Genomic DNA, 27589 nt, shown 5'->3' with positions numbered 1-27589 from the left:
TCTGAATAAACATTTCTATACATATATCTCTATCTTTTAAAAAAAAAGTTAAAATTTGGAAGTGACTGTTGATGGCTGAGGGTCCCAGGTAGCCTAAACCTCTTAAGAGTACACACTTTTGAGGCAATTGCACAAGAGAGGACCTCCGTTATACCCCATTCCTAAAAAGCGGCTATCTCAGAAAACTCTCACTAGAGGGCGCTCTTAGCCATCCACAGTCACTCCACCTGGCCTGGCATCTGGTCTCTGTTTTCTAGTATCACATTTTTTTTTATAAAAATCACTCTTTTTCTTGTTCCTTTTCACTAAACGTATGTCCTCTCTTTTTTATACTTTTTCCATTTTTAATTCCCTCTCATGTTGATGCTCTTTTCTCCCTGTCTACCGCTGGGTCTGTGTGTCACTTTCTCAGTCAATCCGCTCGTTTGTACTCCATTTGTCTGTCCATCTGGCTAGGTAAGGGCCCGGGCGTGTCACTTCCTCTTGGGTTCCTGTGCCAGCCCCTGTGGGGGTGCCGGCTCAGTCATGCCCTGTGGGTTGGGAGGCGGTGGACCTCCCATACTTCCTTTCTGCTGTTGCTTGACTTGTGTCAAAATGTCCCTGATCTTTCTTTGTGCCAGCTGGAGAAGGAACAAAAAAATCATTTTAGTGACTGCAAGACGAAGATTTGCGTTTTGTTCAAAATACAAAGACATTTTACTTTTGCCAAATGCCATTTATACATTTGTGTGGATGACACTCGTAGCAGAATATAGTTTGCAGATCTCTTTTTGTACTAATGTTAATGAAATTCCCTTTAAATAATTTATTAAGAAAACGCATTTCTGGTTAAGTGTTGCTGTGAGTCAGTACATGAAATTGACAAGGTTTCAAGAAACTACGGTTTTAGATAACCCCAACAGTAAACAAAAGAGAAACCACTGATAACCAAATAACTTAGTGACTCACCTGACTTGCGTAAAAGTGGCCGATGATTTTGACGATGACCTGGTCTTGTTCATCAGGGGTTTGCTCTCTGGGGACCACAACCTCGGCAGCGGTGAGATTCTGAAGCTCATTCACCTTACAGGACATGAAACACAACATACCCCTCTCAATTATAACGCTTATGCTTTCAACTTCAGAATCTTTCGAATGATATTGGTTTTAATGGAAACTATAATGGTGCCTACTGGTATGTCATAGATTCTATATGTGAGATAATGCAAAATGGGAACCAATAGAAACCCATCAAGTCCTTTTGGCATAATGTCTAATGCCCAATTTTCTAATGGTTTAATGGAAAAAGCTAATAAAAACCTTTAGAATGTCTGTGATGGTTTCTGTTGTTTTTTCCCCAGCAGGGAATAAAGAGGCATATGCCAGTATAGTAATCTTAAATGTATATTTATTGTTATCTCACATTATAAGTCAAAATGGAATGATGACGTCCGACATGACTTACGGTTTTCCCTCCTTTTCCAATGACTCTTCCTGCTGCGGCAGCGGCTACTTTGATGTGTGTCTCCAGCTTGACCTCCTCTTTGGGCCCAAAGAAATTTTCCTCCTTCAGCTTACCATATATCCTGCCTTGAGCCTAAACACCAAAGACATTCAGCTATTATCATCATCTTTATATCACAGACAGATGTTCTGACACTCTTGATACTCTTTTCTTTGCTTTGTTCATAATGTGTATGCGTCATTTCTGATCACCTCTTACACTATATGGTATATGTAATGGAAAACCGAAACGTTCACAAAGTTTGCAAACCATCTGACCTTGAACTGGGCTTCAGGTGGTCCTGTGACAATGACCATACGCATTTTTGAGTCTGGAGCTTCTGCAGGTGCAATCTGAGGACAGGTGAACATGAAATGTATCAGATGTTGCCTATAAACTTTGGCAAATCCAACGACTACATTTGGCACAACTCATTTTTCTGGTAGACCTCTGTTTCCATATGCAACCAAATATGGCCTATTTTAGGTCTGTCAAAATATTAAATTGTGGAGTTACTATTAAACTGATCTATTTACCTGCACACCCAGTCACAAAAATCCTTAAATCAAAAATCACTAAAACAAGTTAATGACACATGTTAGCGGATAAGGCCATGACTTTAGCAAGATTTGTAAATCAAGCATCAACTTAAACTGAATAGGATTACCCACATTATATTTTCATACCTTAATAGACGCTCCAGCGAAGCGGCTCAGTTGTTTGATATGTTGTCCCTTCTTGCCAATAATGGCTCCCACGGCCTGGGCTGGGATGTACACGTGGACAGTTTCCTGTTCACAGGCCTGCAGAGAGACACAATAGGATTAGAGGATGACACCGCAACATGAGGTAAACGTGGCTCTGTAAGAGAACAAAAGTGGTCATACCCCAACAGGGCCATAGGGGGGTCCGGGTACAGAGTTTCCCAAGGCAGGTGGAGGCATGGCAGAGTGCGGTGGGAAGAGGCCAATTGCTCCCAGGTTTAGTCCAGGAATCAGGTGAGTCTGTTGCTGGTCAAAAAATAGGAAATGAAGTAGATCAATATATAAACATAGAGCGCAAGTTAAGATTTACTTAAAACGATCAAAGCTGGAGAAAGTTTGGCTATTTTGTCTCTTATAAGCCAGTTTCCAAAAAAATAATCTGCACAGTGTAACTCACATTCATTGCAGCGATGTCATTGTCATACGCCTCGCGCACTTTCTTCATGATCTCTTGTTCTGCAAGGCAGCACGCTTCAATAGAACCCTTCACTGTGATGGTCCTCTCTGGGTTATAAAGAGTCAGATCCTGCAGTCTGCAGAGAGAGACATTCATCAAATCAATACAAAGTCTAAAAATTGTCAAGTACTTGTGTCTCAAAACATTTCGTTGGTGGGATCATTTTTGCTGTTGAAATCATGTCCTTCATCGCTTACGGTGAAATGGTGATCTTGGTGTCCGTGTCTTGTTCCACTTTCTTCAGGTTGCGACCTTCTTTGCCAATCAATCGGCCGACAAAGTTGTTGTGCGCGAGAATCTTCAGAGGAACCTCATCAGCACTATCAGAAATGAAAAACCTGTTAATACCGATCTGAGAATGGACGTCACCCTGCGCTGACAAATCAAAGGACTGCGGCTTCAAAGAAAAGTGGAACCTTTCATAAATAAGGAGCATTCTGGGTATTGGGAGATGCGCTTGCATTTATATATGAATACCTTCTTGAGCTTTCTACACAAATATATATATTTATTTGTGGCCTGAGATCTTTCATTTATCTCTTAGTGCTGTGGAATATTTTTCATTTGAAATGAATGAGACTCATTTGGTAAGTACTTTCGTAAATATCTGTTTCAATAGATTGCAATGGGAAAAGAAACATTTTAAATAGACGTGGAAGTGCGTGGAAGTACAGTTTTGATTGGCTGTTGCTTACGTTTTGGTGTCTTTGGCCTCCTGATTCATGATTTCCAGGATCATGCGGCAGGCAGCAGAACAGCCCTCTGGGGTGGAATGGATACTGATGGGCTTCTCAGCAGCTCCTGCGTTCTCTTTACGATGCACGTCAATCCTAAGAGATGAGAAAACGGCAGTTGTGTCGTAAAGCTTATGAACTGACCACTAAATGAAAGCAAACATATGAGGTCCAGAGAATAGATTCAAAACAGCACTTTCCATTAACAGGATACTGTATAAATAAACTCTTTACAAAAATGAACTTAAACAAACTCAGTTCAGATTAAATTGTTATATGATCTGTTGTGTAAGAATTAAAAATGTACTTAATATAACGTTAGATCCCCCAAAGAAATGACAATTCTGTCATTATTTACTGACTTTAATGTTGTTCCAAACCTGTATACATTTATTTGTGTTGTATAAAGCACTTTTTGTGTGTGTTCAGCTGAACAAAAAATGTATACAAGCTTGGAACAACTTGAATTTTTGGATGAACTATCCCTATAAACAATGTTTTTTTTTAGTAATTAAAGATAACAGTATATGATAATTATATATTATTACATTTTGGTAAAGTATTTTTCAACAAACAAATATCAAATACATTTGAAAAAATGATAAAATTGATGATTTTAGTTGCTCAATATTGTCAAGGACTTATACTCACTTGCTCTGAGTTTGCTTGGTGATGTTGCGGATGGTGGCACCCTCTTTGCCGATGATGGCACCCACGTACTGCGTGGGCACCAGCAGTCTGAGAGGGATGTCGGCGTGCTGGTGTTTGGAGGGGATTCCTGAACCGGGTGACATCTGGCGGGAATTTCCACGACCGAATCCGGGACGGCGGCCGTTCTCTGGACCTCGCTGGGAGTCGTCGTCCGAATTCTCATCAGGGATGTACGAGACACGCAGGGCGTTGTTCTCAAACTGGTAGCCATTGAGTTTTTGGATTGCTCTTTGGGAAGAAACGTTAAAGTACGTTCAGGATGATGTGCTGATAACTGTAAATGAGAGCAGCTCAAATGTATCTTGTGAAAAAATATATTAGCAAGAACACAAAATGAATAATTTGGATCATTTCACAGTTCAGCACTTTTTGTTGCAGGTTATTAAGCAACATTAACTAACTAACTAACTAACTAGATTTAGATCTGTGCAGGGTTCTGCAGTTCAGCTGGATCACCAGCGGGTGTCAGATGAGAGCACTAAAAAAGACTGAATGGAGCACTGGTTTGATTTGCGAACCAGAGGATGTATGTAGGGAGACAGAAGATGTGTGTTGTGTCGAAAGATTCACTTAAATATTACAGAAAGACAAGATCAGAAGCCATGCTAAAATAAAGCTCAACTTACTGTCTAGCCTGTTCCCGGGTCCCATAAGTGACATTCACGACTGCAGTCTCACTGTCAGTGTTCACTATGAGGAAGAGAGAGAAAGAACATTAGGGATTGTGACACAAACATCATTTCTGATCTTGTTCATAGATTTCAAATACTGCAATTTGAAACTCCAACCAACACCATCCCCATCTTTCTTTACAAATGTATATATGTTTTGGACTCTTTTTCCAGGCATTATTTTGTACGTTTTTATGCAAATACTTTGAATGTAAAACAATTAAAATGGCAAGAAAAGCACGCTGAAATGCACACTGAACTTGAGAGAGAGACAGCGTATTTTTACATTTTTAAATGTCTTTTGGGATCATTCAAAAACAACTTTAAAGTGGACAAAAATGACAGTTTTTCACCATAAATATTAGCAATATGTTTAACTTTGGATAGTGCAAGTTAGGATTCTCTTTGATGATTCTCATTCACATCATGAACAACACTTGTGTGGTCATTTACCTTGTTCACAGTTCTCAACAGTTCCGTACTGGGCGAGCAGACCATCAAGAACCTATAGCCGATCAAAGAAAGAAAAATTATTTATTCAAGATGACTTAACTTTAATTGAACCACTGTGTCTGACATAAGGATAGAGTCTCAACTCACATATTGCTTACAACAGCGATGGTTATATTAGAGGAAGGCTTTAGTAAAGTTAACCAAGATAAGCCAGCATCATCGATTCTTTTAAATAATCCTTTGAAACTGATCAGGAGCACACAAGAATCTTGTGGCTACTTTAAAACTCAGCGTCCTGAACTAAAATACCTTCGTATTTGTTTATGTGTTGTGCGACTAATGTTCTGTAATCAAATAGTAAAATACACTTTATTTCAGATGTATACAAATCTTCCCGTTTGTCACATGTTCTGCTATACCACATTTTCGCAAATTCCTACTAAAGCTCTCCAGAGTTAACAGACCCACAAGGTGTCAGCGACTGACTTAAGGTATCGCCTCCTGGCGGCTCACATTGGAATAAGCGCCTTGGCAGATGTGGAGACATGCCAGGACAGACCCGCCCCGCAAGAACAACAGTCAGGCACCACAACAACCATTGGAGAAGCGTGCACCGCGCCACGCCCGCACACACGCACGTCCACGTACGGTATGCTGCTGGTCTAATCTCATAATTGTGCACAGATCTAACCTGAACAACGCTGACAAAACTCTGAGTTTAAAATCCACCCCACACTACCCCTGCCGGAACATGCAGGACAATTTCAGTCTTAACTGGATTTAATAGAGACTTGCTAAATGTTTTTTTTTAGATTTGCGCATAACTGATTTCATTTCTACCATCCTAGTGGTTTATCTCAGTATCTAAGTTGATCTTAGTATTCAAGCATCTCAAAATGTAAATATTTTCAACTTTTTCCTGTATTATCCATTCCAACTTAATTTGCATTGACAACTGTACACCATAAGCATCCCAGTACAGCTGATTTCTCAGAAACATTTAAAAACCTTTGTTGTACTATAAAAACATCTTTATTTCTGTGTGAGTCCTGAGTCCTGAGTGAGTCCTGACCAGCTCAACAATACAATTATAAGTTATAGTTATACAATTATAACTCGACCAATAGCATCTGTCCTTTCAATTTCGTCTAACCAATGGCAGATAGGGTGGACTTGCTTTGAAACCTGTATTGCAATTCTGTTTGATGATGCCAGTGACAACCCTTCGCATCTTATTTGCAACTGGCTGTTTTTCAAAGTCAAACTCTGAAGCGGAATGACAGACTACACAAAATGTATCCTAGGATTAGGCTTAATCTACGTCTGGAGAACCAGTGTTTAAAAGCTCTTAGGTAAAACATTTAAGCCAAGTGCATCGTTGTAGAATTGAAGAATGACTCACCTCCCACTGTAGGTGTGGTGGAATGTTTCTGATCTGCAGTTTTCTGGTCCTGTAGAGAGAGCGAAGAAGAGACATGAGGTTTAGAGAGCGCACAACATACAACAAATACAAACCTAAATCAAAGCTGCGGTCACAGTCGCAGACTTGTTTAACAAAACCCCGTTCTGAAGTTTACAACAATAATCGTATGGAAACTAATTACACTAATGACATTCGGTGATGCAATGTCATCCAAATGCTGCTGATTTATGAGACAGTAAGCATGAGAAGTCGTCTTATCTATATATATATGGCGCCGCAGACAGAGATGCATCTAAAGGTGAAAGTCAAGATGAGAACGAAGATAAATCCTGCAGAATTTCACATGCCGTAAAAGAGGATGATTTCCACGAACATGGTAACTCTGGATGGAAGATTTGGTTTAGGCCACACAAGCACCAGAATAAAGTCAAACTGATAGCATTCAACAAATAAGGCTCGGTCCACAGCATCCATGCCGTGATGCACGCTTGCAAACTATGTAGGTAAATGACAGCAAACTAACCTTAACAAAGAATCATTTCATTCCAGAGTATTTGTATTAACAGCATTACACCCCTCAAAATCATGCATGAATTACATATGAATGAGTTTCTTTTTTAGTGTATCTAACATTCAGAATAGAGTGGTAGACTTATGGTTAGGTGTATAAAACACAGTGAAGATGCTCTGCTGGAAGAGAGAGAGAGAGAGAGAGAGAGAGAGAGAGGAGACTGAATGGGTATATTGAAACTAGACACTGATGTAGTTTAATGCCAGCTGCCCCGGAACCTTCCAAAATAATCGGTCGAGAGAGCGAGAGAGAGAGAGAGAGAGAGATAGAGTCGTTCTTTGCATTCCTTTATTTCTATATATTGGTATGTAAGTACTTTGGCCATACGAATTAACATTTGTCATGCCCATAAACTACACTTCAATTGCAATTCAAATGGAGACAGAGAAACGTAACTACAATAGTGTAAAGGCAATAACAGACATTGAACACCACAAAAATAAAATGGAGAAATATGTGGAAAAGAGCCATTTTTACAACAAGATGTTTAAAACAACTCCCAAACCCAAAAATCTACACCAAGCGCTTGCACCCTGGAACCTCTAGAGGGCCTATCAGCAAACATCTGAGGCAACAATAAGCATGTGTTTAGGATCAAAGAGGGAAATTGGTGCCAGGGGTCATGGGGGAGGGACCCGGAGGTCTTTTTTGGTGAGTGAGAAAGGGTTAAAACCAGAAGCCCTAAAGACCTCTGAACTCCGGAAGGTTAACACCCACCGGTCGAAGTAGAGAAAACGGCGCCATTTGGCGGCTTTCTACCTCCCAGATTTCATGCAAATGGTGGGCGACACAGCCAATCAGGCATCTGCTTCTTGCCGCAGAGATCAGCGTTGCGAAAAGTGTGTGACTTAAGCTACAGTAAAATATTTTTTAATTTAATGAGATTTTGAAATTCTCACAGGGACTGTGGAGACCCGTGGAATGGGGTAATGGGAAATTTTATAAGAGGAATTTCAATGTTCTTCTTTTTGAAAGATCATTCACCATTCAGAAGAAAGTACTTTAAAGTAAATGAAGCACCAACAGTTACAAACGTATGTTTGGTTCATTCAAGCTGGGAGAGACTACAAATCTGTCCGCTCACCCACTGATCAATCACCTCGTTTCCAAACCCATCCCCCAAAGTGACGCTTCTGCATCCCACCCGCATTCACAACACACCCTCCATCCCAACCCCCAGTGCTGAAACCATCTTTCTTGTTTGGCACATTTGAAACCGTTTGAACGGTGTCTTGTCCCACCGAACCCCTGTCCACTCTGATTGGTCGGCGCCATAAAAATACCAGCAAGATGAAAGAATCGGAGACGATGAGTCCCTTCTTCTATTGTTTGAGGATAAGCTTTATAAGCCAACTCCCTTCTGTGCAACAGGTGAAACTGCTAAAATGAATTTTAGATTTAATAACTACAATATTCCTGCGTATGATGCAAGACCAACCAAATAACCAATTCATATCTGCCAAGATTCAGATCTTGTATGTGCACATAGCGTTAAGCTGTATTTCTATGGTTAGGCAAATCAAATCTATTTTAGGATTTGGCTTTAGTTAAAACCAGACAATTCAACACAGAAAGTACAGTCACATACTCACAAAAAAAACACCCAATAAAAACATGAATCATAAAAAAGGGACAAAAAAGAGCCGAAGAAAAAAGAAGAGATTCACCACTAAGAGGGTCAAAGGTCAGAACTCTATAGGCGAATATCGTTTGGGGGAGGGTGCGTGTTTGTTGCCCCGCGGGCTGGTATGTGGAATTGTCCTACAGAGGGGGTAAAGGGTCAGGCAGAACATTACTGAAGTTTACTCCTATCTTGAACTTGTGAATGTCAAACAAAAGTGTAGATACGAGTTCAGGTAACACACCAGTTTGAGGACTTTCTTCTTATAAGAATGAATCCATCTTTAAATGAGCAATCTATCATCTTTCTGAATGTCTAGAATGCCTATGAGCGCCACACGGCAGTTCTCGACGCAAGAGAAAAAAAATAAGCAGGGAATGAACTTTATGTCTCGACATAGTAAAGAACATTCAGTTCCTCCAGAGCACAGTGCGCAGACATGCGCAGACATGGACGTAAGCTTAGTCTATAGAATGTCCTCATTTTGTTTTCAAAGCAATGTTTTTTTATAACATTTAAAAAAGTTTTAAAGCAATACGTCTCAGCTGGCCTGTAGGAATCAGCTGGACGCTCCCTTGAATGGAGACACAATGAGAACCCTTCCACAATTTATTCTCATAAATCTTCCCATGTCAAAAACAAACACATACACACCCACTGAATGTTTGCCGTATGTAGATTGATTTTGCCTACACACACAGACACACACATTAAAAGCAAACAATTCCACAGTGCAAGGCACAAAAGCGTGACACTTACATTGAACACGCATGCAAACACCTACACAGCTCGTATCACACAGGTGCATATGAAACGTGCAGCTCTATGTAAAGCGCTAAATTTGTCTCAACCTCCTTTGAGTAGTTTCTCACAAGAGCTGTCAACCAAAAAAAAGGTGCGTATCTAGAAGACCAATCCAAGTTGTCGAGGATAATAAGTGTACCTCTCAAAACGTCGCTCACCATCTAGTATCACCGGATGCACTGTATTTAAAAAAACAAATCATGTGTGGTTTACAAGTCTCGCCACGCAATCCCTCTAATGCAATAGAGGTTGTGAATTCCTTTTTTGTTGACACTGTCTTTGCACAGGCGAAGAAAAGGATTTTACAAAGGAACACTAGACGCAGCTTGGAAAACACTAACACAAAAAGACTAGTTGTAAAATAACAAATGTATAGAACTAATCTTTGAAACAGATGAACAATACAAAAATGGCAGCCTTCATAACGTGATTGGTTATATATTTTTAGGAGTACATTTGAATAAACACAACTGATGAATGGTGTGTTATCGCTTACGTTTACAAGTTACCTTATTAAATAACATGAGACGAATAAACAGGTGCATGAAGTGTCAATCAAATAATTAAAACTGAAAACTGAAATTTACTGTCCGAGTAATGGGTATTAACTATTTAAGACCTACAATAGAATTGAAGGGGCTACAAAAAACAAGAGCACAGGAAGTCAAAAATCACCTCTTTGAAATAAGCCTCTTTGAGCAACTTCCTGTCTTGTTTTAGCCAATCAGAAGTGAAGATGATTAAAAACTGTGGGGGAGGGGAAGAGAAGAAACAATGAAAACTGCGTCAAGAAGAGGGGGTGTGTCTTTGCAAAGAAACTTTCGTTGCAGACTGAGCCCATGATGATCGTGAGTTCTTGTCAAAGTCTAAATCAAGACTGCAATTCAAAGAAACACCTCTCACCAAATTTCACTGGAACAAAGCATTGAATGTTGGGTCTCGAAATTCTCAACAACCTCAACTAAATTTAAGATCAATTTATGGAACTTCGATGGAGTTAAATGAAAGAAATGTAGATGCAACAAGTGACTAGGAGATTTAGATTTTTTTTACAATGCTCGAGGATGCAAATGGTGACTTGGATAGGTTGGATTTTTGTACGATAAAATTACCTGCGCAAGTCCCGATGCTGGATAATCGAATCAGTGCCACTAGTTTGTCACACATATAGATCAGTGTTCCTGAACAACTTTATCAAGATGACTGATCTTTTAGTACATTTACATTTAAATGTAAATAATAACTAAAACAATTTATTTTCAGTCGTTTTTTTCATCAAGCAAACCTTATCATAATATTGTATAATGAATACATTATTTAAAGCCCACATTCATAAAAGCAGTCTCCTGAATCACAAAACTACATTTAATAACACTGAGATCAGCGATTTAGATCAAGTAACTGCATAGGAAATGAATACACATTAGTAGCTGAAAATACAATATTATAAACCTTTTAAACGTGAAGCACTGTGATTAGAGAGAGAGAGAGAGAGACACAAACATGAAACATTCAGGACTTCTGTGAGTAAACTACCAGTGGAGATGCAAAGAGGAGCTTTGTGCATTAAGGCCTCTGCAACCCACAAAGAAAATGGTGGGCGAGCGTATGAGGGAAATGGGCGTGGCTTAAGTTTCAAACACCTCCCTTTCCCGCTCTTTGCGTAACAGGAGTCCACGGAGGGAAGTTGCGAGCTGCTGGGGTCTAGATGAACGTGAAGGTACCTCTAGTCAAAGAAACACACCCTCCCAAAGTTTGGTGGCGGCGTAGAAGACTCTAGGTTTTTAGCACGGCGAGAGGCACCATCGCTGATATCCTTTCGCCCAATGGGACCAAGGCAGTGTTTTCAAGAATTCAATGGAACAGCAAGGGTTAAGCCATAAATCAGAGTGGTGTGGAGAGACTACAGGCAATGGTGAGACAACTTCACCAAAAATAACAGACACCCCATCCCCCTTTCTTTCCTGCTTCGAACACGTTCTCGTTCCCTCTTTCTACCGCCCTCCCTGCGGAGTTTTCTGCTCTGCATTACCTGATAGGCCCCCCTCCCCCTTTCTGTTCCGCTCATTTCTTCTTGCCCTATTCCTCCGAGAGGTGAAAGGTCACTCCCCATGCGCAACCATCAACACACGCTGATGCAACCCGTAACATACCATAAGAACAGAAAGAGAGGGGCGATGTTACTTTGCTTCCGCCAGGGCATACGGTCACGTAACATTGACCCCAATAAAAAAAACGTATGACAACCAATGGGAGAGGAAAACAAGGTAACAACTTAACCCTTATAAGGAAATAGACGTTATAAAACTTTTTATCATCTCCTTGGTGGAACAGCTGATCATTACAAAGGTTCTCGTAGATCTCCACATGCTACGATCAGAAGACAAATCTTCTAACAAAACATGGACACGATCAATTTTGATAAATGACTGCAGCACAGAGCTTGATAACTAAATGCACATGGACTGACACATTTCTTTTTTATAACTGCTCTTATCCACAATTCTTCTAAAAGAAAATAGCAGCACTTTGACTGCACAATTTACTGACACGCTTTCAAATAGTTGAAATATCTTGCCATTCAAACATGTAACTTTGAGAACATACTGTTGACATTGTGCTAATTTAATCCGAGATTTCAGGCTCTCATAGACCGCCAGTGTTTAGCAGTGACAGTAAATTTTTTATGCTACAGGCAAATAAGAGTAAATATTTCATAGTCCATGCAAAAGTGACCAGCGACTCTAAGGGTCAAAAATAGACACAAACAATTTGAAATTTGTAAGCCAGCACGGCTCACACCTTCACAGGGATTTAAATAGTTCCCATGACGTAAAAAGTAGATCCAATATTTATATAATAAAAACTCTTACTTCTAAAAACTAGCGCCGGGTTAAGAACCCAAGGTGCAGCAATATAATGACACATTAGTTAAATGTACAATTAATGTGTCAGAAAATTATAAAAAATTATTTTAAAAAGTGCAAACTTAGAAAAGAACTTAACCACTTAAAAGCGTATAGTGGAGGTTAATAAATAACATGAAAGTTGTTAAACTGTTTATTTTTTATGTTGTGATTGCAGAATAATCCATGTTTTGAACAATTATATCTTTAGCAGGTATTTAAAAGAATCTGGATCATGCCAAAAGCACAAATGGATTATGAAGTGAAAATATTTTAAACTTGTCATTTTTATGGGATTTGTAAAATATGGCGTCACATCTACAGACTGGTATTTCTTGTTTCTTTATCAGTTCACTAATTCAATCAATGTGCATGATCAGCTGCTGAGGACACATCACCAACATCTCACTGGCTGAAGAAAATGACCAAAAGGGTAAAAACAGAAATATAATATTTTGTATTCATATCATATATATGTGGGATTTATAATTATAAACATTGTAATAGTTGCACGCAACTGCAGTTAAATAAAAAATAAAATGTGTGCATTCTTTTACAATTTCATAATCAGCAGATGTAAGCAATGGCACGCCGTGAGATAAGAATAGCTGTCCTTAAGTGGAACTGACATGAACAAGGAAATTAAAATATATGAACTACACAACAAACAGATATAAAACACTTTCTACAAATGCTTTTCACAACAGCCTCTTTAACAACGACTTCAAAACTATCCCACCACAGTTCACAATCAGATGCAAACACAAATCTAAAAAAATAGCTGTTTGTTAAAAAATGTAAAAGATGAATACGTCCAATAAACTGTACTCGTGCATGTAAAAGTAAGTGCACAGATGTGGACAAGGGGTAACCACCCTGGGTTTTGACTGCTCAATTTTAAGAATGTCATAGTGTGCAGGGAGCAACATGCTCAACTGAGGAATGCAACACAGTCGGTGGGGGTGAAGAGAACCTCAGGTCCCTTCCTGCATTATCATGTGAAACACTCCTCCCTCTCATCCGTCATTTTCCCCTCTCTCTCTCCCTTGGCCATTTGAGTGAGACAGGGGGCCATGGGGAATACATAGGGAGGGAGAGAGTGCGCGCAAGATCTCATCAACAAAGAGTTTTGTCTGCAAGTAGTTCTCAACTTTGCATCTCAACCTTTGACCCTAGTGTGGATAGAGACCCCTTTGGCAGGGATTTTAAAAAAGAGCCAGAGAGCGGGGCAGGAGACTGGGGTTACTAGCAAACAATTAAACATCTCAAAGAGGCGTAGATTATGCTGACGTATAAAAGGGGAGGGTTTTCATAGAGAAAAAACTAAACAGAAGATATGAAAATATTTTATTATGATGCAATAAATTGTGATGCACAGCAAGAAATATACTAAATGAAAATATAATAAAATGCTTACATAGAGACTCAGATGAAACGTACTGATAGAGAGGCGTTTTAGGAAAAAGGGGGCGTTGTCTGAATCACAGTTTATCAGCAACAATAGGTGGTATTGTCCAAATGTATTTTTTAAATAACCACTTCTCATCGTTACAATGTAACATACGAAAAGGACAGAATCCGCGCACGCGCTTTTGTGATTTGTTTTAAAAATTCCATATGTATAGGCATTTCCCCTTGGGTGGGGCTGGTTGGTGCGTGGCATGTGCGAAACGACCGTGTAGAGTATAAACTCCGGGACCTAGTTAGTTTACAAAGGCGATATGCCCTTAGTTTGGGTCAAAGTTCACGCTTCGCGCCGATGTGCCCAACTCAGTGCAGAAGATGGAAGCGTTGCGCGCCTCCATTTTGTGACTCAGGAGAACACGGGACTGAATCACAAGCTACGTTGCCAATGCATAGTCTTTTATATTATTGAACACCTTGTTATTAACCATGAACAAATCACTTGTTTTTAAGAGAGCTGGACAAGACTGGTGCGTGTTATTGGCACATCACATATCCCAACCGACTGCTAAATAAACGTCACGCTGTATTTATTCTGTAAACCAATCAATACCATGCAAACTCGACATAATATGGCAAGTTTGGCATTTAAACATGTAATAAATCTGCATAAAAATGACGCCGCCTCCCCTCCATGTTCGCCATTTCATGAGAAGGGTTCAGGCCGAAAGGAAATGGCTGTTTAAATCTTATATCATCTTGAATTCTTTGATCATTTAAATATGCTCGAAATTAAATTATAACAATTAATTAATTATGAAAGTCTGTCTGTCAACGTATTAAATTTTTCTTGCACTTTTAGTTCACTCGCTTTCTTGATTGTTCAATGGCGCTTATTTAAATATCCTTGTTTTAAAGGCACCAAAGTTGTTTATTCCGTGGCAAAGTTCTCAAATAAATAAAAAGGGCGGAAATGTTAAATGTGTGATGTTGCATAAGAGTTAAATGCTTCTAAAATAAAACAAACCTGTAAATGCTTTCAAGATACAAAGGGTTTCGTTTAGCTGCTATTCGGTCACGTATTTTGAATGGAAAACACTACAATATTATTTTCCCCCTGACGTTAAGTGGAAAGAAACGCTGAATCGTATACAGGGTTATTGCATCGTGCTTTATTAAAAACACTATACGAAATAAGCTACACGCAATGCAAATATCCGCCCGTCACGCTCTCCTGCTATAGGGTTAAATATTTACATTCTAATACCATTACAAACCGGCGGTACACGTCTACAAATGCAAAGCAAACGTGCCGACAAATACAGACTAAACATACAGTCATTCCCTACAAACCAGCAGGAAATTCTAGTTCAGAGTGAGCAACATTGGCCTGGTTATCTCTCAGCCATGTGGGCAAGTGTACGTTCAGCCATCCTACTGACAACGCCCAATTACCACAATGAATCTCGGTCACATGGACGGGCGGAGAACGTGCTAGAAGCCTATAGGTAACATAGGAGCTGCATAAGCCAGCGCACAGCTTAATGTGATGAAAACCACATATGTTGTTCAACATTTAATTTCACAAAGCTGTCATTGCAAAAAGCTATACAAGAGAGACATTTGAATAAATGGCGTAGTTGTTGTTGTGGAACAGACCGATTGTTTTTCATTTGATGTAACAATCTCTGGTTAATTATGTTATAATACAAATTGCCTTATAGTACGGTGTCGTTGTGGCACTTTCTGCCGTTTTACTGAATGCGCTCAGACATTACACATATTTTGCGCGTTTGCCCACATCGTCCAGGATTTGGCTTTATTTTAACGCCTGCAGTGCAGCAGAAACAACATGCGCTGACTCTCATGCTGCTCCGCTTCTCGCACGCAGCGCTGAGGCTTCGGGTCCGCGCAGGCAGCGAGGGGGAGACCTGCCTTCATTCATAAAGTCACCGGGCTACTCGAGAGTACTACGGCGTCGTGAAAGAGGCGGGGCGCATAGTCGCAGCTCCGCCCACCCCCAGGGATGCGGAGGGGGTTGGTCGAGAAGAGGAGATTTGCAAGTTGACGAGGAAATGGGGGGTGTGGAACGGAACAGAAACTGTCTCGCGCAGAACAGCATAGTGCCACCATGCAATGCACCTGACTCAGCTGTACATACATTAAATACAATGATTTTGTCACATTTCGATATGCATTCGATGCACATCTTGCCGTTCCTCCTAAAGCAAATCTTTCGTCATGATTATGTCATGTTTTTTTTTGCATGTATAGATGAATAGATTTAATCGTGCTTTCTGAACATAACACTCGATATACCAAGCTGAGTTGGGATTTAAATGAATTATTTCGTTCCTATATTTAGTTTATATGTGACTGTAAACACTATACTGCTTGAAATCAGGCCTACTGAACAAAATGCATAGAATTTCATACACAATGATGTGGTTTGTCTTCAGAACAGAAGACCGACGGTTTAAAGCATTTCAACTAGTACAGACTTAACATCTTTAAATTGTGTTGCATTAAAAGTATTTGTAAAAATCTTTTTCTATTAACTTTTATATTACCGTTTAGTTTCCACCAGCACAAAGCTCTGTTTCAAGTTGTAAATTATCCGTTGGATGCAAATCCTTTATTTAAATGTCAAGATGTCATATTTTTGGGGTTTCTTCTTTAAAAAAGTAAGAAATACAGAAATGTAATGACCAAGTTGCATCTAATCTGAAGGTCACGGTGACAGCACAGTATCTGAAAATCACACAAAACCAGCATCTGTACAGTAAATATGAATCAAGCCTATACATGTAGCCTAAAATGATACTATTTTAATCAAAGACACATCTTTAATAAGATACAATGTATTTACAAAAAACACTCTGGACCTCTTGTATGTGTGACTGGGAATATGTGATATTTTGTTGCTCTATCAGTAAATGTTTTGGTTAAACTTATTATCCGACTGTTCTAGTTATTTAACAGTTAATCTATCAAAATAAACCTTAAAATTGGAAGACCTTTAATCTCCTTTACCCTAAGTTGTATTTTAATATTTTTCAACCCTCCCCGCTTTAAAACATTCTATTCACAAAACAACCTTTACCTCACATTTAATAAACTCAACCAACAAAATATGCAATAATCAATTTTAACCAAAACTATTTTATTTGATATAAACTGTAGATCTGAAAGATACCAGTATAAAGCTTTTTATTAACTTTTAACAGACAATTCGCCCTTTTTTTACTTTTACAGACAATAACCAAAAATCTGAAAACAAATGTTTAACACTTTAATTTCTATAATTTACTTTGTGAATGTCAAATAAAATAGTTACTCATCATCAGCAAATCTCTCTTGAACTCTTGAAATGTTCCCCATTTCCCTTTAAGGGAAGGAAACGTATATGTGGGGTGCCTCTTCTGTTTGGAGCATGATGTCATCTTGGCTTTTTTTCTGAACTCAGAAGTTTCTCTGCTACTGCTGACAACATGAACAAGAACCTATTCTTCATGCCTGTATTACTCAATTTCTCTCTCTTTTTTTTCTTTTTACAATTTGTATAGTTTCTCTCTAAGAGCAGCAGCAGATGTGAAATATAAAAAAATGCTCAGTCTGTTCATAAAAATGTGTAACAATTTTATGATTAACAATATGTTAATTTATAAATTATTAAAACAATGTAAAGAGAACTGCATTCAAAAGAAAACATTTAGAAACTAGAACAATAGATCTGACTGTATAAAAACACATTAGATCCCCCAAAAAAGTAAATCGTCCATATAAGAAACGTACATTTTAGGGTCAAATGAACAATTTTCAAGACATTTCTCAGACAAAAATTTAAATAACATTTAATACAATGTTAAAATACAAATCTGTATTCCTGTAAGGAATAAGAATATCTGTAAGGAAATTTGACATGCAAATTTTACAAAGACCACATAGAACTTAAAACAAAGCTGTGCCAGACAAATCCACATGTGCAAAGAACATGCTTTGTCAGATAGTTTCTTTGACCATCAGTTCAGAGCAAAACTAAAATATCATGAGTAGTCACATTCATACGTCAACACTCATGAATCTCCTCTGCCTGAGAAGCCCAATGCTTCACGCTGCATGTGACGGTCAGTGTATGAAAGTAGAAGGTAGGAGTCCATCTAGATATGGAAGGGGGTGTGCTTGGCAGCCCTTCCCCCTTTCTATGCTTTTTAAATGTGTGTGTGTGTGTGTGTGTGTAAGGGAAGGATAGCATGACCATACCAGCACATGCCTGTTAAGAGGTCATGTGATCCAGAGGCTCCATTTTAAGTGATTTGGACTCGGAAGGAGGGAGTTGCGATGTGGAGGGAGGGTAGGAGGAAGAGGGGCAGAGAGAGAAAAATAGCAAAAGAAAGAAGAACAGCATTGGCTTTACTGGTGTAACATGGGACCATGATGAAGTAAAAAGGTTTTGAAAAATAAACGAAGAAGCCATTGAGATTTCACTAATGGTGTGCATTTTTATGATGAACCGCAAAGTTTAATCCATTCACCGAGAATCATGGATTATGATTTCTTACATAGGTTTCTGGGTTCTTTAATGCTAATAGTATATATTTCTGTAGTGGCTAAAAAAGGAGCACAGATGGGAGGTTACTGGCTGTTAAATGAACTTTAACCACAATCTAAAGTTTGGGTTAATTCTGTCAATGCAAACACATAAAAGTGTAAGACTTCATAAAGTGATTTCTATAAGGTGTGAATGTCGATGACACGCATTACAGCCCTGTAAACATTATTATTTTATATAAAGTCATATTATTTCCATTCAACACGGTTAAGGAGATTTTTTTTAATTCAAGACAATTCCACATATGCAGATTTGGTACATTTACATTTTATCTGGTCTGATGTGCTCCAACATTCTTGTGATGATTAATACAGCAGAGTAATGTGATTCTACAAGACGACACGTATTCTCATTTTTTACATTTTCTGCGATTTTTTTCTAGCCTTACATTTTTAATGAAACCGAGAAAGAAAGACCTTTTAAATGATATTTTCTCTTGTATGTTTAAATGTTGCATTGTACAAAAACAACCAAATGTTTTAATATGCACTAACAATAATTTGCTGTATGATTATATGAGCAATTAGAAAAAAAGATTGAAGTTACTAATAAGGCAGGAATGATGAACATATTTAAAGAAAGGTTTAAAGTTTTAATCTTGTAATAACAGATGACATCATGAGTCTTCACAAAATGTTATTAAGAGCAGAATGTGTCAAAAAGGCTAGCTTTATAAATTAAATTACTTCATTCCACATATCCCAGAAATAGTACTGTAAGCTAGTATTCAGCCAGTCAAAGTGGAAGAAAAAAGCTTTGGGTGACACACCTCAAGACTTGTGTGGGTGGATCTGTATTAATTAATATTAATATAATAGCTAATGAGAGGTGATAAAACAAATCAACGGAAAAAAATAGGTGACTTGACATCCTATAAAAAACATGAATTTTCTAAAATAAAAAGGATTAACAATACAAGTAAATTTCACACAATGATTTTTTTAGAGCATAAATAGAAATTACATTGCAGGGCAAAATAAATTAAGTGCATTGGTGTGTGCAAAGAAAATTGAGAAAATAGCTTCATTGTATACAGCGCAATTCCAAAACATAAGCAGCAGAAAATATATTCATTGGCCATTCTATTCTGTATTATTCATTTTATACTGTATTACTGTATTAACGTCACAAAAATAACTCTGTGCAAGATAATGCTGTCATGCTGTTGACATCCTCCGTATCAAAACAAATCTAATAACTTTATACACTGGCCCATTTAACATAAGAAAAAGAAAGAAGAATGTAGAGAATTTTGGTTTCAAGGGGCCCCTCCCCCCTTTCCTTATGTATGTTTATGATGACCGCGCCTTCCGAAAGGCTTGTTCACTGGTGAAATAAAGAGTCACGGGTTGGGGGGACAGGGCAGGGGGCCCATATATCACAAAGGTAAACCACCAGGAACTTTTTTACCCTGGAAACACGCCGTGTCTCACGTCTCTCCCCCAAACGCACAAAAAGACACACAAACAAGCAGGTTGAGTTCCTCTTTATAATGCCATGCTGCACTACTCTATAGACATAACATAAACGGTTTACACGTGTTTATTCATAATTTGATTCTATTTTAGAGTTTCTGTTGCTTTGCAGTGCAAAGGTCATGAATCCCAGAGAAAACTCGTAACGATAAAATGTATAAATGCTGAATAAATTTACATAAATGTAAATACTTTTGTCCAGGCTATATAGTGTAAGTTTCTATACTACAGCAATCCAAAGATGATGTAAACAGGACTGTTTCATTTAAAATTTTTACAACAAAAACAATTTATTATTAAAATATAATTTATGTATTATACTTAATATACATAAAAGCAACAAAATATTTAACTTGATGCAAAATTAAGAGAGTTTGACATTTGAGATTAACTGCAAAAACACAAATTAAAAATCAGTTTTGGGCTTGATTTTCTCAACTGAAACAAAAAAACACCCAACAGGGAGTTGGGCAGCCATGCTGCAAAATGGCACCAGGCGCTGATCTCAACTTAAAGCCAAGTCCCATCCAACTGCTTTGAACATTCCCTATGACTCTTCTATTCACAAACAACTTTTAATGAAGGTTCAAGAAAACTTGGATCAAAAGTGTTATTATCCGAGCGTTATGCTAGTACCACTTCCTTGACTTCTGAGTGAACAAGAACAAGTCTAAATAACTTTATTGAAACAAATCCTTCGAACACAAGCACTTGGCGCATTAAAATCATTTTCAACATCAGATCACACAAAAAACTAATTTCATCTTAAAAGCTTTGGGAAGGGGGATAAGTGTGCCTAGTCGTGAATGCTAGACCAAGGCTGCCTTCAATGTAGAGGTAAATGGTCTTTGATGAAAAAACAGCACAGATGGTTCAAAATAAGGAAGGGGGAGTGAGCACACATTGGTATGGGGTTAAAAAGAGGGGTGGGTGCTCTTAAAGGCAAAGTACATATTTAACCATCACATTCTCAGTATCTTATCGTGAGATGAGCGCTTTTGATTGGGTCTCTCTACATATTTTATCTTACTCAATTGCTCTTATTAACCTTTTACTTTAAAAAACAATACTGCCTGCTTTATGGCAAAAGGGAAGCCCATAAGGCCATGCATTCCCCCTTGATCCCCACCCCCTTCTCTCCCGTTCTCCTCTCTTCTTTCTTTCCTCTTCCTGCTCAGGCAAGCCCTGTATATAGAATGTAATATGAACATACTGACATGAGCGCCGGCTCGCACAGGCTGCAAGCCTGCAGAAAATGTCTCCTGAATCCCAAATGCATATGTCTGACAGCAATTGAAAGAAGGGAAAGGCCAAGAAACTGCATACACGGATCAGGAGGAACAAAGGGAGGAAGAGAAATAAAGCAGAAGATAAAAACAGCAAGCAAATAAGCACGCTGGTGGGAGAGAGAGGAGAATTAGAACGAGGTTGCGTCTCGTGCAGCACTGTCAACAGCTTCTGAGAAACTGCACACAGGTGTTCCCGGCCTCTGATTGGTCGCACCTCCTTCTCTGTAAATAGCCCTCCCCCTGCCTTCTGTAGTACTACTATCACAAGCGGAGATGGAGAGAAAGGACAGCGAGAAAAGGAGGGAGGGAGCCAGCATGAGAAACAGCGAGCGAGCAAGAGTGAAGTGGAGTGAGACTGCCTGAGCATGCTATAGCAACACACACATCACAAAATGCTGCCGTTCAGATAAAAACTTAAGATATTTTCCTCTTTCTTGTTGAACTCACTGTGTTAAGATTTAGTCAGACAGACTTGCATGTGTAAATACAATGTTTTAAAGTCAAAATAGTTCAAATTTATAAGAGAGTAGCCTATAAAACGCATGCATTTCTTTATCCAGGGCATTTGTTAAAGACTATCTGCTCTATTATTTCATATTCACGTATTTACAGTGTACTGCAACAGACGAATGATTCTTAATCAGATATATATTTCAATCTCATATGCACCAATTTAATCACAATGGTTGTGACTCCAAAAATTTGCAGGATGGAAAACATAAGTGTGAGGCGGCTTTGTTTAACCATTTTCATTAAACAATATTTCACAAAACAACCCTAAGAAAAAAATCTCAATATAACCAATACACAATTTCGCCTCAACAGGTATTTAACCCTCTCTAGATATGGCAACCTTAAATAATTACGTTGTTTAAATTCACACAAACACATTCTTGTACAAAGGTCTTCATGGGTAGATGATAATCTTAAGTGGCTACGTGTTTTTGCATTAAAAAAATAATCCTATTAATGTAACATTTTCTCCTAAATGTCTGTGTGTGACGTCTCTCTGTTATAGGCTTTTCATATAGCTATTATACAGATATTTCCGTTCCATGTTTAAGTGAAACTGGACTCATGCACTGTCTGCATATTTTCTCACCTACACTGTTTGGACCACAAAAGAAATTCACCATTGGCACAATGTCCATTAATGTCCCTCTTCTGTATTTGAGCCTTGAGCTACAAAGACCCTGTTGCTTTTGGGATTCTGATAGGTGCTAACAAGGGGAAGAGAGTGTGCATCTGGAAGAAAGGGGGGGGAAGGGCCATTGTTACACTTTTATCACCCTGTATTGTCATAAAGGTGTGGCTCTTCCCATCGCCTATAAATCCCTCTCCTTCCTAAGAACTTCAAAAGTGGCCAATCGGGCCATGTCATACAAATCCGACATTGCATAAAAAAGGGAGAAACTCAAGGCGTTAGACACATAGCCGCCCCACACAGGTCCACGCACACATTGTTAATGCTTACTCAATACACACTCAACAGGGAACATGCAAATTCTTTTTTTAAATAACTAGACTTTGCCCCTTGCACCAAACATCTAAGTACAATTTTTTATAGCGTGTAGGGTTTGGCCAGTTATATTTTACGTCTGTTTCTGTTTAACAGTGGGATAACGTCAATTAAGACCTTTCACTTAGGAACACTTACAGGCAAAACAATGTTACCAAACACAAGAGCTGTGCACAAAAAAAAAGCATCTCTGACCGACCACATCCCCAAACCCCCTTCCAAAATAAATACCAACAATGGTAATTCCTCATGCGTTCCAAAACAACACAATACTACTAAAAAGAAATCTAAATTTAGTGCCTACACAGTATGGAGGTTTTAATTTTTTATTTGGCCAGAGTGATATCTCAGGCAGCTCCAAAGCATACAATGTAACAAAGGGCGAAAGCAACGTATATGCTGACCTAGGGGCGTGCATTGCCTTTTAACACTCCACACCTCAGAGGCCAGCCCCACAAAGACGTTTATCAAAATGGCGACGAGAAACAGTTCCACTCTGATTAAAATTTCCACAATGCTGCTTCGGTTTTTTTTTGTGTACTGGTATGCTTTTACTTATATATTTTTAATTGAAAAAACCACACACATCATCAATAGAGCGTATACTATATGAATCCTGCGATTATCATTCACAAGGAAAATTACAAAGTTCCCCAAAAGTGCAGCAAAACAACATACATGACAAAATGTGCATGTTTATGTGTGAAATAAGCATTCTGAATGAAAATACTTAAACTAGACTGTTTAAATGATGTTACAATAGCATGACGTGTGTAAAAATGAATTTCCACCTTTTCATCTTAATGCCACAGTGCTTTCAAATGGAGCCTTCCACAGAGTAGCCCATTGTACGCCATTTTCTCAATTGCTGACGTTGGTTAGTACACTGATGGCGACCACGTGTCACGCTATAGGAGTAACGTGTGTTTTCCACTACTAACAATGTACCTGTCTAATGCCACGAAGATGCGTAAAATTGGTGCATACAAGACAACAACTACGTTAAGAGTATGATTAGCCAGTTTCGTATAAATGAAGGCACTTGTACGTACGCATTGCAAAAAAACATATGCAAAATCAGCACGCATGTCACTCTAAAACGTATATAGCGTAAACGTATAGCATTGTTACAGCGTACATAAGAAATATAATTTCGAGCAGCATTCATCACTGCGAGCCATTTTTTACACATGCAAAAAGCCAACACACTGACGAAACAGATTTTTTTTGTAGGTAGCAACATTTAAAAGCATTATAGCGATCCAGAAACCAGATTGCCAGGTGTAACGGATGGATATGCAACGTTTCTTTAGGGTGCAAGAGGCAGGGTTGCGTTAGGTGGGATTTAATGTTCCACATAAACAGCCTACTGAAGTTCCACAAGCATACATATGTATTATGACAGGAATTAACTCAGGAGTTGCTCTCACAAATACTCAATACAATCGCCAAAAATACGTCGACAATACCCAAACGTGTCAGTTTGTGCCATACAACAAAACACGCTAATCGCACATTTATACAATTTAAAATCCTCAAAGCTCACCTGAAGCGGTGTAGTTTATAGCTTTAACCCTTTGCGTACGCTACAAAACTAACTTACTAGCAGCGAACAACGTTCCACAATGACAGCTTTTAAAGCCATCGAGCAAAAAAAGAGAAACCTAAATCTGTGTTGGATGAATCATTCGAGCACAGAGGCCTAGGCTTTGCAGTAGGCCATGGCCTGATCAACAGGGGACAAGTGATTGAAATGAAACAGATATCAGCTTTGCGCATGTTTAGCAATTACGCACGAATTTGTCTAATACAGGAGACGGAAAGTGGCCATGAAGCTCAGCAGTAACTATGAACGTAACAGCACGCGGTGAAAAGCTTAAGGAATACGCTACTTAAACATCAAACACTACAACAGCCACCAGAATCCAATGCCACAAAGAGAAACAATTGTATCCGTTCGTACGATCTGAAAAAGTAACAATAACTTAATGGAATTGTTCGCATCTGGCTAATGCGCGGTTTTGAATGCACAGCGAAGTCTTCTTGACATTGCACAAATATTTGTGTCACCGCCACAACTTGCATACATTAAGCTTTTATATACAACAAACGAACAGTGCGGGTATTTAAGAGAAAGTCAAATACCTCTGCTTTTTAGGGACAGAATGCTCGACCTCGATTCGTTTTCCGTGGAGTTCCACTTTACCTGAGAAAGGAAACAAATTAACACAATTTTTCCCGTTTCTTAATACCCCCACTCACAAATGAGGCCACTGGCTTACTTGACTGGCACTCACAGCGTGGTTAACTTAAACGTAAATTAATAGACGTATCAAATTTGTGTCTTAAACATTTTACAAACGCTTCTGTGCATCTTGGCTACTTTCCAGCGTAAAGAGAGTAAGTGTGTTCTCCTGCATTTCAAAAACTTGCTTTGCGAAAGGCCCAAACGTGCTTCTGATGACCGTGGGGTTACAAATATTGCGTATTGATAAAAAAAGTGATTGCACTTTAAAAATGAATAAAGTTTCAATAGAAAAACACATGCACGCTTTTAAGTTTCAATGAGAACGGCCATGCAAGCGTTGTTCGTCAACTGTGGGGATATAATCCATACGTGCATGGCTATTATTACGTGTTGTGCGAGTCTACTTGAGACTTAACAGACATGCAGCGATAAAATGAACAGCTGAAGATGTATTAATCTTGACTGTGACTTTATGTGGTGTATAGTTTTAACTGGATCCTTGTCAGCATGGCGACCTTCGTGCTATATAGAGCACACGTCACATGCTACATATGTTGAGAACAGATTTTTAGTGGTCAGCAAGACAGATGCATCGAATTTGTAATATTAAAGTCGGCATTTAAGAATGCCACACTTCACATAGACATAACGGTCGGAAGCTTTAGTATTACGTCTGTTAACTAAACACACGAAACGTGATTCATTTTAGATCCGCTGGCCTATTAGCCAAAAGGGGGAGGGGTGAGACCTGATTCTATAGCTGTGCCGGGTAGGTTGGACTAAACCTACAGACCGATCTTAGAAGTACTACGTCCTACACACTTTAAGCTAGGACGAGGCTAATTTTAAATTGTAAAGTACAATACACTGCACGTTTTACCTGTCGGAGCAAAGAAAGTAAAGTCGTAAATGGGTACATGAATAATTTCAGTATCTGCAAACCCTGTATTCTTAAAAGTTCCCTATCTCAAGCACCTTTGCACTATACAACCTTACATTGCCCTCTTTAAAATATGAAAGGTAGATACATTGATTCAGTTTCGTAATAAACCCCAAATCCACGCAACAGTGGAACCAAAAATGGTTATGGCATGTTAAAAAAATGAGTTATTAAAGGAATAACCAAATACTTCAACCGGCAACGTCAGGCCCATTACGGTCAATTTACTCACCAGAAAATGTTTCAATCGCTTTCATCGCCCATTGGTCGTCCGGGCAATCAACAAACGCATAGCCCGTTTTCATGAGAAACTGCCCAGAGTATGGGATCTTGTTATCTTCAAAGGTTTTAACCAAGTCCTCCGCGGTCACGTTTTCATTCAGATTTCCAATGTATAGCTTGTTCATCGTGAAAACCTGCGATGCTTCCCCCCAAAAATAGAAATGAAAATAAAACTTTTCGTCAAAACGCTCCTAATTTTGAAAAGGGACTGAAGCACCCGCAGTTAACAGAATCGTGTGGCTGTCAACCGGCTGGCAATAAAAACGAGGGAAAAATCAAATGGCAACACAATCCAAAATAAAAAAGGAAAGTTCGACTAACAGTAACGTTGTAGTCGAATAAAGTCCTGCGGGCGAGTGGTAAATATTCTCCACTGTGGCAACCTTCCCGGATTTCCAGCACGGTGTAGAAACGATAACAGTTTGAATGAATCTGATGTTTGTTATTATGGAATAGTGGTACAAATATAGCGGGATCGGGAGAAAATCCTCTCGCTGCCCCTCAACCTAAAGCTGTACCCTGTACTGTCACACAGATCCTACCGCTTGGCGATGGCACCGCCTCTAAAAGCGAGTCGAATTTACTAATTTTTTTTGTTTGCAAAGAAGAAACCACGTGGTCTATGAGTAGCTAGAAAGGGGGCAGGTCCTTCTATCTCTGTCAAGCTTAGCGCCAGTATTGCTTGGGAAGACAGAAACGCTCTGTACGTTAGTTGTATATGCTTTGCATTCGTATAGATGTACAAACATCACGCGGTTTACTTACGTCCAATGCATGCATTATGGATTTGGCCCCTTTAATACTTTGTGCATTTTGTGCAATCAAGATTTTTAAGATACCCATCGTAGACAATAGACCAATTAGTGACGTTTTTTATTAGAACCATTATGTAAAAAAGTCCTTTGTAATGACGCTCGACGGCTCCGATAGTCGCCCAACCCTTAAACCAATGCAGCCTTAAGTTGTTAGACTGCAGCCACTTAAGTTGCAAAGTTACCTACAAAACACGCTTTCTAACATTAAACCCATAACATATGGGGAGCAATGCGTCAAGACCTAAGCGTTTAAGTAAAATAAGCATTTCTGCACTGTTACACGATTAAGGCAAACATCACGAGGCGGGGAAATACCAAGTACAACCTTGTTTATTTAATGCATCATTTTATTGAAACAACGTGTCCTGTGTGTGTGTTCGTGAGAACTTGGTGCTGCCAATAAAGAG

At 38.9% G+C, this 27589-nt stretch overlaps 1 protein-coding gene across 2 annotated transcripts; it reads right to left on the bottom strand.

Annotated features, from left to right (window-relative positions):
• Positions 1-303: 303 nt before the first annotated feature.
• igf2bp1 (insulin-like growth factor 2 mRNA binding protein 1) lies at positions 304-26938 on the bottom strand. Of its 2 annotated transcripts, none has more exons than XM_079455563.1 (15): positions 26318-26938; positions 25043-25103; positions 6676-6724; positions 5274-5325; positions 4776-4839; positions 4090-4377; positions 3400-3534; positions 2902-3024; positions 2645-2780; positions 2371-2487; positions 2170-2286; positions 1762-1836; positions 1445-1576; positions 949-1062; positions 304-620 (listed from the first exon to the last, which is right to left on the bottom strand). In XM_079455563.1, exons 1-15 carry the CDS (start codon positions 26490-26492, stop codon positions 474-476), a joined length of 1785 nt encoding a protein of 594 aa, XP_079311689.1. In that variant the 5' UTR covers positions 26493-26938; the 3' UTR covers positions 304-473. The 2 variants fall into 2 exon arrangements, with proteins under 2 accessions (XP_079311689.1, XP_079311688.1); XM_079455562.1 differs by having other exon boundaries at positions 2371-2493; positions 26318-26923.
• Between the last annotated feature and the right edge of the window lie 651 nt (positions 26939-27589).

The sequence above is a fragment of the Barbatula barbatula genome, assembly GCF_947034865.1.
Source record: "Barbatula barbatula genome assembly, chromosome: 5".
NCBI classification, from domain to species: Eukaryota; Metazoa; Chordata; class Actinopteri; order Cypriniformes; family Nemacheilidae; genus Barbatula; species Barbatula barbatula.
The sequence above is the reverse complement of the archived record's forward strand: the minus strand, read 5'-3'. Positions and strand labels throughout refer to the sequence as shown.